Source organism: Nelumbo nucifera, chromosome 6 (genome assembly GCF_055504915.1).
Source record: "Nelumbo nucifera cultivar China Antique chromosome 6, China Antique-T2T, whole genome shotgun sequence".
Taxonomy (NCBI): Eukaryota; Viridiplantae; Streptophyta; class Magnoliopsida; order Proteales; family Nelumbonaceae; genus Nelumbo; species Nelumbo nucifera.
The window spans coordinates 12,720,114-12,738,726 of record NC_142654.1 but is presented as its reverse complement, the minus strand read 5'-3'; the positions used below and the strand labels follow the sequence as shown (position 1 = coordinate 12,738,726).

At 39.2% G+C, this 18,613-nt stretch overlaps 2 protein-coding genes across 3 annotated transcripts; one reads left to right on the top strand and one right to left on the bottom strand.

The window, feature by feature from the left end:
* Positions 1-1,318: 1,318 nt before the first annotated feature.
* Positions 1,319-4,747, top strand: LOC104588471 (putative disease resistance protein RGA4). Its single transcript, XM_088890589.1, has one exon. The coding sequence runs from the start codon at positions 1,490-1,492 to the stop codon at positions 4,202-4,204; it is 2,715 nt and encodes a 904-aa protein (XP_088746715.1). The 5' UTR covers positions 1,319-1,489; the 3' UTR covers positions 4,205-4,747.
* Positions 4,748-5,997: 1,250 nt separating this feature from the next.
* On the bottom strand, positions 5,998-11,299 carry LOC104588466 (protein ABSCISIC ACID-INSENSITIVE 5-like). 2 transcript variants are annotated; one of them, XM_010246408.3, is made up of 5 exons: positions 10,904-11,297; positions 8,454-9,643; positions 6,735-6,806; positions 6,595-6,624; positions 5,998-6,425 (listed from the first exon to the last, which is right to left on the bottom strand). In XM_010246408.3, exons 2-5 carry the CDS (start codon positions 9,540-9,542, stop codon positions 6,318-6,320), a joined length of 1,299 nt encoding a protein of 432 aa, XP_010244710.1. In that variant the 5' UTR covers positions 9,543-9,643; positions 10,904-11,297; the 3' UTR covers positions 5,998-6,317. The 2 variants fall into 2 exon arrangements, with proteins under 2 accessions (XP_010244710.1, XP_088746621.1); XM_088890495.1 differs by lacking the exons at positions 5,998-6,425; positions 6,595-6,624; positions 6,735-6,806 and adding an exon at positions 7,125-7,542 and having other exon boundaries at positions 10,904-11,299.
* Between the last annotated feature and the right edge of the window lie 7,314 nt (positions 11,300-18,613).

Genomic DNA, 18,613 nt, shown 5'->3' with positions numbered 1-18,613 from the left:
GGCGACCTGCCTCCGCCGACTTGGTGACCTGCCTTTTCCGATCTGGCGACTTACTTCCGCCAACCTGGTGGCAACCTAACTGGCGACCTCATCCACAACTCAAGGCGGATAAACAACACCTCATTTAGGGTCGACCTGTGGTACCTTGTCAGTATCGGCTGAAGTGACCTTGATGTGAGGAGCGACCTCCCTCGAGGGCTTGCCGACCTGATTGAGGTCCAGGTGGTGACTTGCGAGACGTGCTCGCCGACTAATTCTGCATGCATCCCGTCACTCCCGGGTCTCTCAGAAGTTGGCTCCCACATTGAATGTTCCGAAGGAAACCGAATAAGGCACAAAGATTGGTCTACATGCACGACTACCTTCGAGGACTTTGGACTGATTAGGCATGTTTTCCCAGAGATCTCGAATTCGGTGTGTGATGCCCATGCCAAACAATGCCTATATAAGGGCCTTACCTCCAACCTCACAAGGTACATGCGCAATTTAGCTCTCGCAACTCTCTACCTCTCGCTTGGAGCTCTCTCAAAAATCTCCAACTCGTTGACTTAAGCATCGGAGTGCCCATCCCGGGTAAAGCAACATGGGAACTTTGACATTGTTTCCTTGTAGGTTGCCCCAGTAAACTATACAACTCGTTATTATTTAGTTAGGCATCCAAGCCACCTTCTAGCTAGGAATTGCAGGTCACCCATTCTCTATCACTCAATCCTAAATTTAAGGATATATTTTTTTTTTGTTTCTTGTCATTAAATTCTATTAATTAAATGTATACACAACAATTTAGATAGTATAAAAATATGTATTTTTAAAATTGACATAGGTGGTTGGCAAGAAATTCAATCATTTGGGTGAATTGGGCCAACCCATGGTATTATGATTAAATAATAAAAATGCAAAAATAGATAAAATACATAAAACTACAGAAAATTAAGAAAATTTTGGGTACATCTTGAATATTATATATATTTGTTAAATTAAACAAAAATTAATATGACAAATAAGAAGTATTTTTTATTAATTATAGAAATGCAATACCACAGTTAAAACTAAATCATTTAAGAAATAATTCAATTACATTGGGCTTGGACAAGGGTTTGGACCATTGATTTTTTATTTTTTCAAATTATCAACCGAACTGATCCAAGTTGCACTCCTATTTAACCATTCAGGTCAAAATGCCCCCCCCCCCATTTCTTATTGCTTCATCATTTGTTGATGGGTGGGACTTTCTTTGGTATATTTACTTGCTTTGGCAATAGGGCATGCTTCATTCTTTTCTTTCCTTGCTAATTTTAGCTTGTCCTAGCAAATAAGGTTGGAATCTTCTTCCCCATATGAATACACAACATGGACAGGCAACACACATGGAGCTTTGATCTATTTAAGACAATTGGATTCACTTTGTTGCAAGCAAATTGCAATACATTAGATATCAACTAGGTGTTGTGATTTCAAGTAATTTCTTGGAGCTCATTAGTTAGAAAGGATGGCTGAAACTGTGGCTAATGCTCTCATAGAGGAGATCATAAGTAAGTTGATCTCCATGGTTGCTAATGAGATCGGTTTGGCGTGGGGTTTCAAGAGACAATTGCGAAAGCTTCAGAACACTTTGGTGGGGATTCAGAATGTACTTGAGGAGGCTGAGACGCGACAGGTTATGGAGAAGAATGTGAAGAAGTGGTTGATGAGCCTGAAAGATGTCGCTTATGAAGCTGATGACATATTGGACGAAAATACAACAGAAATTCTGCGTCGCAAATTTGAGCTTGGAAGCCGCATAAAAAAGGTATGCAACTTCTTCTCACCCTTCTCCAACCCAATTGTATTTCGTCTTAAGATGGCTCATAAGATTAGAAATATCAATGTGAAGTTGGATGAAATTGACAAAGAAAAGAATAGGTTTCAATTTAGCAGCACAGACACTACCAACAACCAGAAAAGAAAAGAGGGCCGAGAAACCTACTCTTTTCTTGACCATGCTGATTCACCAGCAGCATCAATTGTTGGGAGGGACGAGGATACATCAAAAATCATTAAAAACCTGAAAGACTACTGTGATGAGGCTCTCTTGGTCCTTCCAATAGTTGGTATGGGAGGAATAGGAAAGACCACACTTGCTCAGTTAGTGTTCAATGATGAATCTATGAACCAACATTTTGATTTAAAAATGTGGGTTTGTGTGTCTGATGACTTTGATGTCAAGAGGCTGGCAAGGCAAATCATAGAATCAGTAACCAAAAATAGTTGTAGCATAGATAATTGGGATACGATTGTAGGAAAAATTCGAGACACTTTAAGAGGGAAGAGATATTTACTTGTTCTTGATGATGTGTGGAACGAGGATGAAAGAGAGTGGAATCGCTTGAGAAACTGTTTAGTAGGAGAAGGTGCTAGGGAAGGAAGTAGAATCCTTGTGACGACGCGCAGTGAGAAGGTTGCATCTATGATGGGGGGTGAACCTCTAATGCACCATTTGAAAGGATTGCGCGATGAAGATTGTTGGTCCATATTTGAGCGAAGAGCATTTGGTGGTAGGGTTGATGTAATAGATAAAAATCCAGATTTGGTGAAAATTGGAAAGGAGTTGGTGAAGAAGTGTAAGGGTGTGCCCTTAGCGGCGAAAGCATTGGGAGGTCTAATGCGCACAAAAAGTGAAAAAAAGAAGTGGGAATCGGTGAGGGATAGTGAAATTTGGAAGCAATATGAAAATGATGAAACTGAAATTATGGCTGCACTAAAGCTGAGTTATGATCATTTGCCTTACCATTTGAAGCAGTGTTTTGCCTATTGTTCTGTGTTTCCAAAAGACTATTGGATTCATAAAGAGAGGTTGATAAGGCATTGGGTTGCACATGGCTATGTGGTTGAATGTTCTGATCAACAAGTGAAGGTTTTGGAAGATACCGCTGAGGATTATCTCAACAGCTTATTGTGGAGGTCATTTTTTCAAGATGCAGAGAGAGATGATTTAGGGAACATATGGAGATTCAAAATGCATGACCTTATGCATGATCTTGCACAATTAGTCAATGGGAATGAATGCGGTGTCTTAAAGTTGTCGTCAGACTCAGTAGATGATCAACAACTAGTAGACCAACGATTTGTTCATGAAAAAACTCGTCATTTATCAGTTGTTCCATCTAAAACTCCAAAGGTAATTCTAGAGATGTTGTCGTTGTACAGTGGTGGTGGAAGAAGAAGATTGCGTTCTATTGATCTCATGAACGATTTTCCATATTATATTGATTTTGACCACAAGGTGTTTGATTATATATCATCGAACTTTAAGTGCTTGCGTGTGCTGGACCTGCGTGATGCTAAGATTAGGGAGGTGTCACTCTGGATTGGAAGGTTGAAGCATTTAAGATACCTTGACCTCTCAGGTACAAGCATTCAAGAATTACCCAACTCAATCACCAACCTCTACAGCTTACAGACATTAATGCTTGTGGCGTGTGGCAATCTCAGACAACTCCCACGAGACATGAGAAAGATGATTAATTTGAGACATCTGAATATCATGGGAACTGATATCCATGAAATGCCGCAGGATATGAGACAATTAACCAACCTCCAAACATTGCTCGATTTTGTAGTGGGCAAGGACTATAGCCTCCGTGCTGGTCTAGGAGAGCTGGGTCCTTTGAATCATCTTCGCCGTTTGTATATCTCTGGCCTCCAGAACCTCAGTTCTAAAGGAAGAGAAGAAGCTAGACGGGCAATGTTAAAGGAGAAGCACAACCTTCTTACAATGGGGTTGGACTGGAGAGAAGATTTTGATGTTTTGGGTGATGCTCTTCTTCAACCTGCTAGCCCAAGTCTGGAATTTGAAGTTGTCAATGATGTGCTGGAAGCTCTCCAACCTCACTCAAATCTGGAAGTTTTCTCCATACAAAGATTTCCTGGAACAAGATTGCCTTCATGGATTACAATGATTGAACGAGTGATTATTTGGGAGTGTCCTAATCTGATATCTCTACAAGGAGGGAACCAAGACTCAAGTTCAGTGTCACTTAAACAACTGAACATCAATAGATGCTCCAACCTGACATCTCTGTGGGAAGAAATCCAGGGCTTCACATCACTGAAAGAGCTGAAGATTGTAGGTTGTCCCAATTTAACCAGGAGATATAACAAAGAGACAGGAGAGGATTGGAACAAGATTGCTCATATTCCAAATGTCCACATTGACATGGATTAATCCAAGGTTCGTACAAATACATGTATCCTCCAACAAATATGATTATTAATCTTTTTAAGAATATATATTTATGCCAACTCCAACAAATATGATTATTAATCTTGTTCAGGGTAACTTAGGCTTTATCCCTTCCAATGCAAATATGTTTATAGGTAATTTTTTCTCACTGCTCTGCTAGCTAGTTATGTGCCAAACTAATTTTCCTAATTGATCATTCTACTTCCTTTTTTTCTAATTTTTATCTTCTTAAAAATTGATGGCAAATTGCTTGTTTATGATCTTTGCACAGGTATCCTGATCTTGTTTATACCCCTTCTTTCATTGATTTCCTCTCTTCCTTTTAGAAGATAAAAAGAGTAACTATACAAAGGCATCTGCAGGTGGTTTTTGGTTAATGTTTTTCATTAAAAATCACATAATGTCTCATAATATTTTATTTCTGTTAATAGTTTTTATTGTTTTTCTTTTTTGGTATACAAAGAATCCCAATGTACAAGGAAACTATACATTGTAATCTACGAAGTTCTGTATATATATACTATATTCAATGCACTCAGAACTCAACCTTCAAGAATTGCTACTATTCTGTTTTTCAGAAGAAAGAAACAGCCCAATATGCAAGAAAATTTCACCCACCCAAATAGTATAGTAGTCCAATATTAATTAGGCCAAGTTCCCCTCAAAAGTTTAAATTTTGGGTGGAGTTCCAATTGCATTAATTGACTAAAATTGGTCTAAGTTCTTGAAGGCCGTCCTGGTGGTGGTTCTTAGTACTCGTAGCAATTTGAATTTTGACGGGCCAGACCATGCCAGGCAAACGGGATTTGATTCCGAGTGTCCGCTAGGACCAGCCAGAGACCCAGCAAACTGAACCGGTGAACCCCCATCAGTTGGTCTTTGGAAGCAGTGACTGAGCCACGATCAGTTGGAAGCACGAACCAAGTATAGTTCATTGGATTCGTGAGCTTTGGTTGAAGTCGCTTTAACTAAAAGTTGCTTTGGATAAACCATCAAAAAAGCTTTAGTTTAAGTACAGCGAATTCGGGCTTTCCGTTCGAAAATTTCACCAAGCCGAATTCTAAACATTCTTATAATCTGTTACGGTGGGGCCCACCTTGCAAAGCAAAAAAAATAAAAAAAAACTGCCAGGAGACCGAGTCCCAAACAGGGTTAGGAATACGTATACCTAAAACCAAAAGCGGTTGTGGCACCCCCGGAGTTTCCTTAAAAAAAATGATACATTCTTTACTTAGAAATGGAATATTCCAAGTATAAGCAACTTTCACAGAACGGCCACGTCGCTGAAATTGGTGTTTCATGTGTCAGTAATCATTCAATCACCATTCACCGAAGTTGCTTGGATTTTTGGCAGGTACCAGGCAACCTGCTTTATTTTTTTTTTCATGGTTTTCAGATGCTTCGTTGATCATCCAATGCTTTCTTTTCCTTTTTTATTTTCCTGAGATGTATATACCGTAAGAGCCAACCAGAGATGGCGAAAACTGAAAGCTCACACTTCCAAAACGGTATGTCTGTGGAGAAAGTTTTAAGATTGGTTTGGAGTTTGGACAATTGGACTGCAGTCTGGAGAGGTCGATTGGTATGTGAAAGATAAAAGAAAAGGAAAAGGAGAAGAGAAAAACCAGTATTTTGATACAAGAGACAAGAGGGTGGTCATGACCCTATTTGTTATTAATTCTTTCTCTCCGCGCAGCTTGACATGCATGCAAACACAGAATAGACAAGAAGATCTATGAATGAAAACATTCAGAGTTTCAGTAGACCCATATATATGATTTTATACCCATCCATGATTTTATATAAACAATAATAAGATTAAGACAAAGTGAATACTTGATTGTGTGGATTACTAATTACATATTCAAGAGCTACTGATCTTAAGCACTGTACCATCTACTGGTCTATCAGCAATCTCCATCTCCAGAGCCAAAGCTCAAAAGTTGAAGCTATGTGCGAGACAAGAGGATGCATTCATCTAGCTTCCTATCAAATGTCGATAATATCATCTTGTGTGCCACAGAAGCTCATCTCTTACTGTAATACATATCATTTCATCACAAGCTGAACTTGTATATTGCACTCTTTCATCATCTTACGAGATTTGTCCAGTGGGGCAGCTCACGGTCCTCTTCATCGACTTAAGCTTCTCTGCAGTTTTCTGCGCCTTTGTTGGAGGCTTCGTCTTCATCTTTTCTTCCAGCTATATGTGCAGAAACAAAAAATAATGAATGAAGACAGCACTCTATTCGTAAGAGAGGAGATATATAACCAGAAATGATAATAGCTGAATCCCCGGATGATAATAGACAATATTGACAAACTAGCTAACATAGAGATGACAAGACTGGAAGAGTAGTTTAATAAATTACCTCCTCTCTCCTTTTCTTCTCAGAAGCTGCCTGTTTCAACATGAGAGTAAGACAAGTTCAGTTAAAGCTCAGCACAACTAAGAAAAGCCCTGGAAAAATCTGTTAGTTTCCACAGATAACATTTGATTCATTTCAATTACCAAAGCTTCTTTGAGGCGACCATTCTCCTCTTTGAGATGATTCAATTCTGCTTCCAGCTCCACCGTATAGGCCTACAAAGTGAACAAAATAATAATAAAAGAGTGTAAACAGATGGGAGTGAGTCTGGAAGAATACAGAAAGTTTGCAAATTAACGTCTACTCTCAGCTTTTATGTTAACAAGCTCAAAAATTGGAACACTCTCTCTCTCTCTTCACCACAAACAGACATCCTCTCACAGGCAGACATGCACAAACCCACACATATATAGTTCATTGATGGTGTCAAACAATTTGAACTTTTGAAGGACTGTGAGATTTATGGGACAAACCTGTCTCCGAGAGTAATCAGAGATGTCTAACCTCTTCTTCTTAGCCAACTCTGCTTTCATATTCTCATTGAGTAGTAGTAAAGCAGGGAATACATGGGCGAAAAGTTAACCCAGATCAAGCCATCAAGGAGACGGAATCCAGAAAGACCCAAAAGGGAGGAGTGAACTGTGAAGGGTGGGTGAATCTTCCCTGCTGTGCTGTGTCCAGTCCGTGAAGATCGATTGTCTTTTTTTGACATCAGATCATCATCATGTTAGCTGTTACATATGTCCACAGTCCCACACTGATTCCAAAATGGTCTCCATAATCTTTTTTTAATGTGCATTAAAGAAGGAAAAACACGAGTATGCGTGAGCTTAAAAAGCCTTGAATGGGAGCAACTTATTATCGGCAGGTGGATGGCCAGGTGGTAACAGCCTCGAGATGCTTCTTTTTAACACCAATGGAGCGAGGGACGCCTGGACTTTCATTGCTCATCTGCAAAGAATCTGATTATTTTACAGGAAACACAACTTTCCATGTGTACCCAGTAGTTACCCAAGAAGTCCAGTCGACTAGTCCTTTTTGGTTTTGGATCCAGCGGGATGAAGAGAACCCAATCATGATTCAAACAGGAATCTGCCGAATGGATGTCCTTTTAAGTGTCTACTGTCTAAACCTCTTGGGTGTTGGGGGCCTGGTGGTGATACAGTCATACTCATACAGATCATAACCTAATATTTAAATGAGTGGGGAATTGGGACCCACCACTGAATGGGTCCCTTCTAAGGAAGTGCCGACTGCCAATTAATGGGTCCCATGGGAGAAATGGGACCAATTAAACAGTGGTCACGACTCACGAGTATGACTCACCCATTTATGGATCTTGTAGTCCCAGCACCCGACCATTCGCCAGTCTAGAGTCTAGTGGGAAGTTCTTTCCGCCTTTCAATCTGTTTTTGTAACCCATTTTTGGCAGGTGGACTAAAAATGGTGGCCAAGGTCCTCTGAAAATGGACTATTTTTATGGATCGTGGATATCACAAACTAAACTTTTCCAGTATGGTTGCGATCAGATGTGGGACCCATCACATGAAGGGCCCCATTTTGATCGTCAGAGTGGCATCTCCCAAACACTTGTATCCCACCAACCCATTAGGTCAGACAGAGGAGAAACCCTGCTCAGAGTTAAGTTGATCCAATGATTACAACTGTTAATCAATGACATCATCTTTGAAATAGATCGCATGGTTTCATGATTCATCCTTGCTCAATTGATCTAGGATAAGGAGAGCTGGAGAGCTGGAGAGCTATTTTATAGGCGTATAAATGGTTATTACTGTCTATAATTCTCTTAAGATTATAGATTGTCTACTAATGTGATGGGCTTAATGTACATAGTTCCATACCTGTTTCCTGGCTCGAGACCTGGCCGCCGACTCCCTGTTCTTGATCATCCTGCGTTGCCTCCTCTCCACTACCTTCTCTACTGGACTGTCTATTAACCTCTTTCTCCCCCTTATCCCACTTATATCCACTCCATACTGATTCGCCGTTGCGTTATCCACTTGACTCGTGCACATCCCTTCAGACGTAACTGGACACACCGGTGGCCCCAACGTATTCGCTGCCGCTGCTGCTGCTACATATCCAGCTCCATTTCCTGTTCTACCGCCAAAACAAACCGTCGCTGGAAAACCACCGTTCCTCTTTCCATTTGGTGCATAATTCGATGGCTCTCCCAAAACCGTACCGCTTTGCGGGAATGTTTGGTACGACAGGACACCGTTTGCCACGCCGTTTCCAGTACTCCGTTGCTCGGAGAATCCAAGACCCAATAAGGGTCCCATTCCGAAGTTGGGGTCCACGCCCGCGTTATTATTCTGGTATAACCCATACTGCTGTGTCGCCGTCCCAGTAGGTGGAACAGTCGCCGGAGTCTGAAGCTGGTGCTTAGATGAGGGCCCACAAGCCTCCCGAACAATCCCAGCTCTTATTAAGAAATCCTCGAGAGTCATCTCTCCGAATGTGAGTTGGCGCTGTGTAGTTCCGGGATTACCTCCGTTGTTTGGTTGCTGCTCCTGTTGTTGCCGCTCTTGGTGTTTGTGGATTTCGGCCCAGACTTCGTCGACAGTTTTGTGGCATAGTGGAGCAGGGAGGGTGATTGAACCTTGTCGGAGTACGCTGGGTTGTCCGGAGTTGGCCCTGTTAGCTGCGGCTTCGTCTGGGTTGGACTGCAACCTCTCATTGTTGCAGCCAATAGCCTGGTTCTCTTCCGCAGTCCAGATGTTGTTGAGGAATTCGTCCATGTTCATTGATCCGAAGCTCTTCCCGTTCTCGCATAATGTGTGCTGGAACTCGTCCAGAGTAAGAGAGTAGATGGAAGACTGTCTTCCAAGCGATGACAACGAGTGCGTCTTTGGTACCTCCTCGGGTGGCTTTGCTGTCGTTATTTCCACCTCTACACGACCGCGAGCTTCCGACTCTGGAACCACCATCTTCTCAGCTCTTACGCTTTCTTCGGCTTCTGTTATTCTGGGTTTCTTTGTTCTGGAGAAAGAATCTCTGTTTCTGCGGTTGCGCCGAGCTAGTCCAGTCCCTGAAGAAACAGAAGAAAAATGTCAGAGAAAGATCAACCGAAAGAGATTTCTTCCGGAATGAACGAGAAATGGAGTTTTATGTTCAGACCGGGAACAGGCACGAGATTGCCCTTTCTTTTATTTTATTTTTCTGGAACGACATTTAGTTCCTAAAATACCCCTTCTTTAGGGGACAAAATCATGTAACAATTAGGAATCCATCAACATTCTTTAGGCCCCACTCCCACATGATCGACCTACTAGGATCAAAATCAACTAATCAACACGATCAGACGATTGACAATCATCTGATGATTCCGATCATTGACCGAGCAGCTATCCAGATGTGACCCATGTGGGTCCGGAGACAGCTACCATCCGACAGTTTCAAGGCTCTAGTCTGGTTAGTCAATTCAACTCTTGGCGATGGTTGCCTGAGTCAGAGATGGCCACGTGGTGGACATGCAAGCAGTGGGTCCCACGGTTTAGAAATCATTGTTAGGACCCACATAAAGCTCCTGATTACTGAACTCAACCGCTATTGGTGGAGGTGGACAACTCCCCTAGGATCTGGTCAAAGATCGAACGGTCAAGATCGCGAACATGACCTATGGTAGCGGCCGATATGTTTCGGGAAGAGAAAGAGAGCATGGACGGGAGTCCCTTTCACAGATATTTATGAGATGTCTTATAATTTTTATTTCCCAAAGTGGAAAAGGAAAAGAAAAGAAAAGAAATTGTTGACTGAAAAAATGCCAAAGGCCGCTTTCCTAATTCCTCTGCAAGTGTGAAAACTTAGCTAAATCGAGTGTTAGAATCGTAATTTACGTCATATCAGAGACCCTAAATAGGTAAAAAAAGTGACTAAAGACGCCGTGTCGGCCACAGTTCGGCACTCCGGCTGGTCCTACCTGTCCACCACCATGAGAGCAAAAGAAAGTTGCAGAAGCAGAAGAACGCTCTCGAAGATTTTAAATCATCGAATTTTGAGATTTTTATAAAAAACTAAAGAGAGAATGCAATGAAGATCATCAAAAAGGGGGGAAATATTAGTAACGATAACAATTTTCATGTTCAGAGATTCAGAGATTTTTTTTTTTGGCGAGAACCGGTAAGAGATGCAAAGAAATCAGAGCAAAGAGCGAGGAGATTGATTACACACGGAAAATGAAAGTCGACGAAATCCGCTCATTTGTAGCGTTGGCATCTAACTTCCGGACGGAACGGAACGTCTACACTCGATGAGAAAACTACAGAAAAGAAGTGGTCAAGACGTGTACCTGATTCTTCTCTTCACTTTAAATAACAGGATCGAGACACGTTCAGAAGCTTGAGAGTTGGGATAGGTACAGAGACCTCAACAAGTAATCTACAAGAAAGTCTGAGTTTCGGCTCCATAGTTAAAACACAAATGCATTGCTCAGAAATCCTTGATAACCGATCCACTGCACTGAACTGAACAATTGCATCTGAGGTGACTGCTATTAACGGGGAGAGAGAGAGAGAGGGAGGGAGGGAGAGAGGGGAAGAGGTTGTCTTCCCGTTGCATTAAATTCCAGTTTTCTGTGAGCTTCTCGCTGACAAAAGCAAGAGCATGAGAGAGAAGGAGCCACTCCTGAGTCCTGAGAGAGAGAGAGAGAGAGGGCTTGGGCTTAACTGGAACCGTCTATTTTATCTTCACGGGCTTCTTTATAGGCTTTTTGGGGCCCGTTTCCTTGGCATAGTTATCCTCGGTGTGTGGGCCCCATCCACTGTTGTAACTTGTAAGTCAATTAAGTTCGATTTTATACTGCATTTCAGTTCCGGCTTTTTCTTTTCATTTCAGAAAGTCTGGGGACTCTGGGTCGACGATCTTATCGACACGTTTTCGACAGGCGTCCTCTCCAGACTCCTCCGGCCTCTCTGTCGATATCTACGCGTGTCATAGAATCTGCGCACACGTGCGCTTTTCTATCCGATGCCCTGTTCATTTACGCTGAAGGGTATTATGGTCTTTTAAGTTTCTTTTGGTTTGTCTTAATGATTATTCTATATATCGGAACTCTGCTCGGCTCTTTTGAGCGAAATATCGGAAACCAGGAGATGCTATTTGGGTAAAATCGACACAAAGGGTTAAGGTGTATACCATTGATGACGCGGGGCGGCGTAATTTGGTAATATCGTCTGTATGGGTCAAACGGGAGATCTCCTGCCAACAAATATGTTCCAACTCCCTTCCAACATGTACAACTTATCAGAGACTGAGATCCCATCCGCCATGTATAGAATGTACGGTGTCAAATCATGTTGGAATATGTTGGAACGTATAAGATTGGCAGGAGGTGCAACCAGTTTAATTTTGAGCACGTGACAGTCGACTCGGTTTTCGAGCAGCCCGGCATTGTATCGGACTTTCGGGTGAACGTCTCGGATCACGAGGGGGCTCCCCCAGTTTTTAATTGCTTCTGCCGTCTGGTTCGTAAAACCCCGGCAAGCCGAACTTGTAAACCGGGGCATTGACATTTGGCACACATTTTGGGCAAAAGCCCAGGTCCAACTCCTCTGGCGGGGAATTTTCAACTGTTGATTTGGGCTGGGCTGACAACAAAGATAGATTTAAGTTGGATTGGGCTGATATTGAGGCCTTGGGTTGGGCATCCTATCTTTGGGTCACAGTTATCATATCACTTGCTGTTTAAACAGGGCATCAACATTGCGACAAGCTTGGCTGTGTTTGATTGCAGTGTAATTTTATTTGTGCTAGTACAGATGTATGGGAGTGTAAATGAGAAAAATGTAAGATTTTGCTTAATTTTGTTTTCGGTTTTGCTTCGTGACTTAACTTACTTCATTTGTACTGCAATCAAATAAAATAAGCTAAAATTTAACACAAAAACAGATCAGAATTTACAGTCAAATCATTTGCATTGTTATAGTTTTGCACAAGTGTAAATTTATTTGCATTGCAACCAAATACAGCAAATATAAAAAACCTTATTTTTAATATAATAATAAATAATTAATACAAAAAGGTACTGTTATCTTCTAAAATTAAAATTTCCCAATTAATGCCACTGTATATTGTTTATAGAAAGATGAATGATAGTAAACACTAAATAGCGCTCTATGCAATTCTCTAAATTGTTTGCCCCTAAAAATAAAACATGGCAGAATTTCATATAGAAAAAAAAGGGTAAAATATAAAAGCCTTCCCTAAAGTTTCTGACAATCATAAAAAACTCCCCTTTAATTTTACTTTAATAAAAATCTCCCTTAAACTTTTAAAGAAATTGACAAAAACCTCCACTGACCCAGACACAAAACGTTAGACCAATGCATCCATATTTTCCAAATACCCAGTTTACCCTTTTGTAATTCTCTCTCTCACTCTACTGGTCCTCTCTCTCTAGGAGTCAAGTGATGCTGTTTCTTTACACTTTGACTCGTTCTCTCCCTAACTTCAAAAGTCACGCTCCCTCATCCTCCGCCTCTCTCTCTCTCTCTCTCTGAGCTCTCAAATGCCCCATCTCCCTTGACATTATGAAATCTCCAGTAAGCCTATGCATTGGCGTTACTTACAACCGATCCAGCATCTAGAAATGGATCGATAGTGCCGAAAGTAGAGAAATGTTATTTGTTACAGTAGGTTTTGTACCAATCAGAGCGCCACTAATGAATTACAAATGCTTAAATCAGGGTTTCAGCAGATGGGTTCCCATTGTTTCAAGGTTTCATTCACCCTTACTATTGCTGCCGCTGAAACAACCAAATGATTGCAACATTGAAGCAGAAAATAGAGGACCAATAAATAGTCTTAAGTCAGGATTTTTAAATACCTGAACTGGTAGCACCTAAAAATGGCTCCGACAATCTTTTCTCTTTTTCAAAATAGAAATTCCCCCTCATGAGTGTGTTCCTATTCCCATTTGTTCCTCCCCTCTCTCCATTATAACTTTATAATTGAGATTTAAAAAATTAGAACAGAGAATCCTCCCGTTCTCCCTCTGTGAAATTAAAAATGAAAATTATAAAAACGCAACTTCAATTTCTCCTCCAAAAAGAAGCCAAAAAACATCCACTATCCACCGCTACATATATCTCTCCCTCTCTCCTTGTTTTATCATCTTTCCTGCTCTCTCGTTTTTCTCGGGCAACAGCAATGGATGCCATCTCCCTCCATGAATAAAACAACAAAGAGAACATCCCTCCTTATTTGCAAACCAGATTAGCCCACTTTATGCAATCAATCCCTTTTTCACCAATAAAAAATGAGGCGGATCAAAGAGCCTCTCGAAAACATTACCCATCTCATCTATCCGTTAGTTTGATGCAATTCAGCTGTTGATGTTGATATTCTTTTCTAGGTAATACTGATGCATAGGCTTACCGGAGATTTCATGACGGTAAGGGAGGGAGATGGGGCATTCCATAGATTTCATGACAGCGAGGGAGATGGGGCATTTGAAAGCTCACAGAGAGAGAGAGAGAGAGAGAGAGAGAGAGAGGCGGGGAAGGAGGGAAGTTGAAGTGGGGGATGGTCGTGGCTTTTGAAATTTGGGAAAGAACGGATCAAAGTGTGAACAAGCGGTGTCACTTGACTCCTAGAAAGAGGGTCAATAGAGAGAGATAGTAATTTACAAAATGTATATAAACGAATTTACAAAAGGACAAAATGGGTATTTGAAAAATATTGATGCATGGATCTAACGTTTTCGTCTGGGTCAATGAGAGAAGGGAGGTTTTTGTTGATTTCTTTAAAAATCTAAAAAAGGTTTTTGTTAAAGTGAAATTAAAAGGGAGATTTTTATAATTATTAGAAACTCTAGGAGAGATTTTTATATTTTACCCTAAAAAAATAAAAAACACACTTTCCATTTGTCCGTGGGGCAAGGAATTCAGAGAGTTGTACAAAATCGTTGTCTATTGGAATAATTGTGACAATGTGACAATGATTCTTGGTTGTGAGTACGACGAGTTGTACAATTTTTTTAGGGGATTGACAAGCTTTTCGGTGTCATCGGGTCGGGTTTTATATGTCTGCCTTGATCCGAGCCCAACAAAAAAGATGCTCCAACCCTAAACCGAACTGACTAAAGCACAAATATTTTAATGCTACAACATCAACAAATCAGACCTTAATATGGGTTTCACCTGCCTACTTGAAATTAAGGCTGACCCGGCTCTAATCCGATAGGATCCGGGTCAGCAGGGTTATCCCTTAATCCGATCCACTGACATCTCTACCTTCCTGCTGTATATGTAAGGGTATAAAGTTTTATTTTTTTGAAATAGAAGTAAGTTGAAGATATTTTGGGAATCTCAAAAAGATTTTCTACTAGTCCTATTAAACGCATTTAACGTTTTAATGGAAATACGGGCCCTTTTGGAATGGACTAAGCTTAAAGCTTAAGCTTAGCTGCTTAACAAAAGCTACTCAGCTAAGGAATGGTAGCTGAAAAAGGTCAAGTAACGGTTTTCATTACTTCATTTGGATACTTTAATCATCGAGAAAAAAAGAAAAAAAAAACGACGCCACGACGGTATCTTAAAAGGAAAGTAGTTCATGAAAATATGAGAAAAAAATAACATTTTTATCTTGTATTAAATGTTTTAATTAAAAACAAGAACAGAAAAGCTAGGCCAAAGCTACACAGACGAGCTTGAGGAGAGAGAGAGAAGGGGCTGATCGGATTTTGATACAATCTAATCCAATCCCATATGAATCCATTACAAATAGATCAGGTTCAATTCAATTCGATAAATATTTTAAACCATTTTGAATCAGTTCAATTTAATATCTGAATCGTCAGATCTATTCAAATATCAAATTGTTATAAATTTACATTGGTTAATTCCAACCAAAGCCTCATCTATTAATACTTGTACTCTTATCTTTTATCAATGGATCGGATATCGATTCAATCTGACTTGAACCAACATAAAATCATTACAGTCTATACTAACTCTGGACTGATCCAATTCAATATCTTATTGGTCTGTCACATTGATTTCGATTTGGACGGATTTCAACCCAAAACTAATTCATTATCTATTGACACCCCTAATCCGAACAAATCACCACCTTTGAATCTCCATGTTTTACTCCAAAAACGTTGCTGCTTTTCAGCTTTTCATGCCTAAAAGCAAGAATTGGATACCTTTCTATAGGAATAATCCTGGTATATAATATTTGGCTCTCGCTACCAAAGCCTTTTTTTCCTCTGTCAAAACGGTTTCCACAACGTGTCTCCCGCCGTTGATCACTTTAATTCTCTGCAACCTTCCTCACCCTCCCTTTCTTGGTTTTCTGGTTTAAAATTTTATTGAAACCGTCTTATTGTTAAAACGTGTTTGGCACCACCAATCTTTTTCAGTTAGTCTCCAAGATCGACTCCAATTATGATGACTTTGAACATATAGAGTTGGAGATAAGAAAGTGTACATAGAAATTTTTAGTTGATAGAAAAATACCTAATGCATATGATATTTCTTTTTGAATGGATCTTTGATTTAGTCTCTAATAAAATATGAAATAAGTGATTATGATGATAGATTATCTGTTTATTGTACACATTTGTGTTTGGTTTGATAGAAAATAAGAGAAACAGAAGTTGAGGAAAAGTTCTTAAGAAATTTTAAAAGTTGTGTTAAAAACTTTCCCCCAACTTTCTCTTTTTCCTTTATATTCCACCAAACCAAACATGGCCTAAAGAAGATAGACTATGATCTTGATCATAAGTAAAAGTAGGAAAGTAGTCAAAAAAATTATAATATTTCTATACAAGAAAAGGCAAATAGAAGAAGTAGATAGATTTTTCTCACCTTTATTTCATAATAAATAATTTCCAGTTTCTGGCAACATTGTATGAAATGGATGTTGAGCATCCAAGAAACAATTATATCCAAAAAATGAGTGTAACCTAAATGAAAATGTTTAAATGGGTGAATAGGGAAATTATAAAGGATATAAATGTAATAAAAAAATGAACATATTCAATAAAGGAAAGTAAACTGAGATAGTTTAGTCATGTGCATATAAGATTATGGTATCGTTTGGCAAGTCTTTTTTAAAAGATCTAGTAAATTTGACAGCCAAAAGACAATGTGAGCTTTTGCATTAAGATTTTAGCAGCCTGAAGATCATTTGGTTAAGGTGCATCTTCCTGTGTGCCATTCCGCGTGAAGACACGATGAAAAAAGTCGAAAAGCTCCATTTGGAGTTTCCTGAAAATAGCCCAAAATGGGCTTTGCACACCTTGTTGGGGCAGCATCATTTGGCGACTATATTTTTTCCCAACCAATGGGAAAAGACCAAAGCGTGGGTTGCCAGGCTTCTAAACAGCCGATAGCCCACATGAAAAGACACACCAAATGTGGCCTATATCTTTAACAGTAGTTAGAGGATGTGATTTGTTACAAGTTAAAAGGGTTAAAAAGAACTAGGGGAAAGCTAAGTGTTAATGGTTCATTAGTATAGTTATTGATACAAATGGGTAACTAGGGGGTGTAAACGGGTCGAATTCGAATAGGATCAAGCAATATCTGAATTCGAATCCGATTAGAAAATCCAATATCTGAATTCGATTTGATATCCGATGGATATTGAAAATTAATATCCGAATTTAAATCCGATTAAATATTTGAATATTCGATTCGAATTTGATTAATTAATAAATAGATAAAATAAATATTTTATTGATATAAAGTATAAAAATATATAAATTAATTATTATATATAAATTATACAAAATATTTTATATATTATATATAAGAATTAAATAATCAGTTGAGTTCGGATATTTATGAATTCAGATATTTATTGAATCGGATTAGGTCATATCCGAATTTGAATCCGATTTATTCGGTAAGAATATGGTATCCAAATTTGACCGACTAAATATTCGAATTATCCAAGTTCAATTCGATTATATCGAATATCGAATATCGAATTTGAAATCGGATTTTTGAATACCGCTGACACTCCAAAAAAGGAAAACAAAAAAAGTAAAGCAAGTTAGAAACTTTTTTTTTTCTTTTTAGAGCAACCCAAAAGCTAATTCTATTCATAAAAAAAACGGCCAGTTAAAATCATACCAATGCAATGCAACCCATATTTGTAGAGAAGGTAACTCCATTATTAAGATCTTGGTACTACAAGCATAAATGTATTTTTTGTGATTCTTTTTCTTTATTTTTATTTCCCCTACTACCATTACAGTTTGATTAGCAAAGATAGGATTAGAGTTTTTAGTCAATTTGTTTGTCAAATGTCTGCTATAGATATGGAGGTTATGTGTACTTGGGGCTGGGTTGAGTTTGTGAGTGTGAGAATCTTGTATTTCAGGTTAGGGGCAAGACTGGCTATGTCCTCCCCTGTATTTCTTTTCTTTCCTTTTGATAATGGTTAATAAAATTTTAAGCAAAGTATGGTGATATAACAATGAGATTTAAGTATGGTTATAACAATATATAATTCAATTGGAACTATGAGATTTAAGGTTTCAACTGATTTGACTATAATCAAACCCTAACAAATACTGTTAGGGTTTGATTACCAAAGTAAAGATTTTTAAGGTTTCAACTGATTTGACTATTTAAGTTATTGAGAAGAAAAACAACAATGAAGACTATTCTTACTAGAAAAGGGGCACATTCGATCAGAAACTTACCATCATATGAATCTTGTAGTAACCCCCTCTCTCTCTCTCTCATAGAGAGAAGGTTTCCGTATGTATATAACATAATATTTTGACAAAAAACCCAAAATACCCTTGGATCTCTTTTGGTAGTATAAGGAAGAAGAGTTACACAATTATAGGGGTAGCATGCAGCCAATTATCTCCAATTACTATTCTTGTTAACATTTTTTTTTCTATCCCTATCCTGGTGGTTTTTTCTTGTGAAGAGACTTGCTGTTTTCCTTCTCTAGGGATGTAAAAAAGGCCACTACATAATGTTGGTCTCAAACTATTTGGGATCTTGAGAGGGTTAGACTTGATACAATTTTAAGC

Bases quoted from the DNA above. Each gene is read 5' to 3' on its own strand.
- LOC104588471 (XM_088890589.1), top strand. From the start codon at position 1,490: ATGGCTGAAACTGTGGCTAATGCTCTCATAGAGGAGATCATAAGTAAG.
- LOC104588466 (XM_010246408.3), bottom strand. From the start codon at position 9,542: ATGGTGGTTCCAGAGTCGGAAGCTCGCGGTCGTGTAGAGGTGGAAATA. The intron at 6,807-8,453 runs GTATGGAACTAT...TTCACTTTGTAG, and splicing joins GGTCTCGAGCCAGGAAACAG to GCCTATACGGTGGAGCTGGA. The intron at 6,625-6,734 runs GTAATTGAAATG...ATGTTGAAACAG, and splicing joins GTCGCCTCAAAGAAGCTTTG to GCAGCTTCTGAGAAGAAAAG.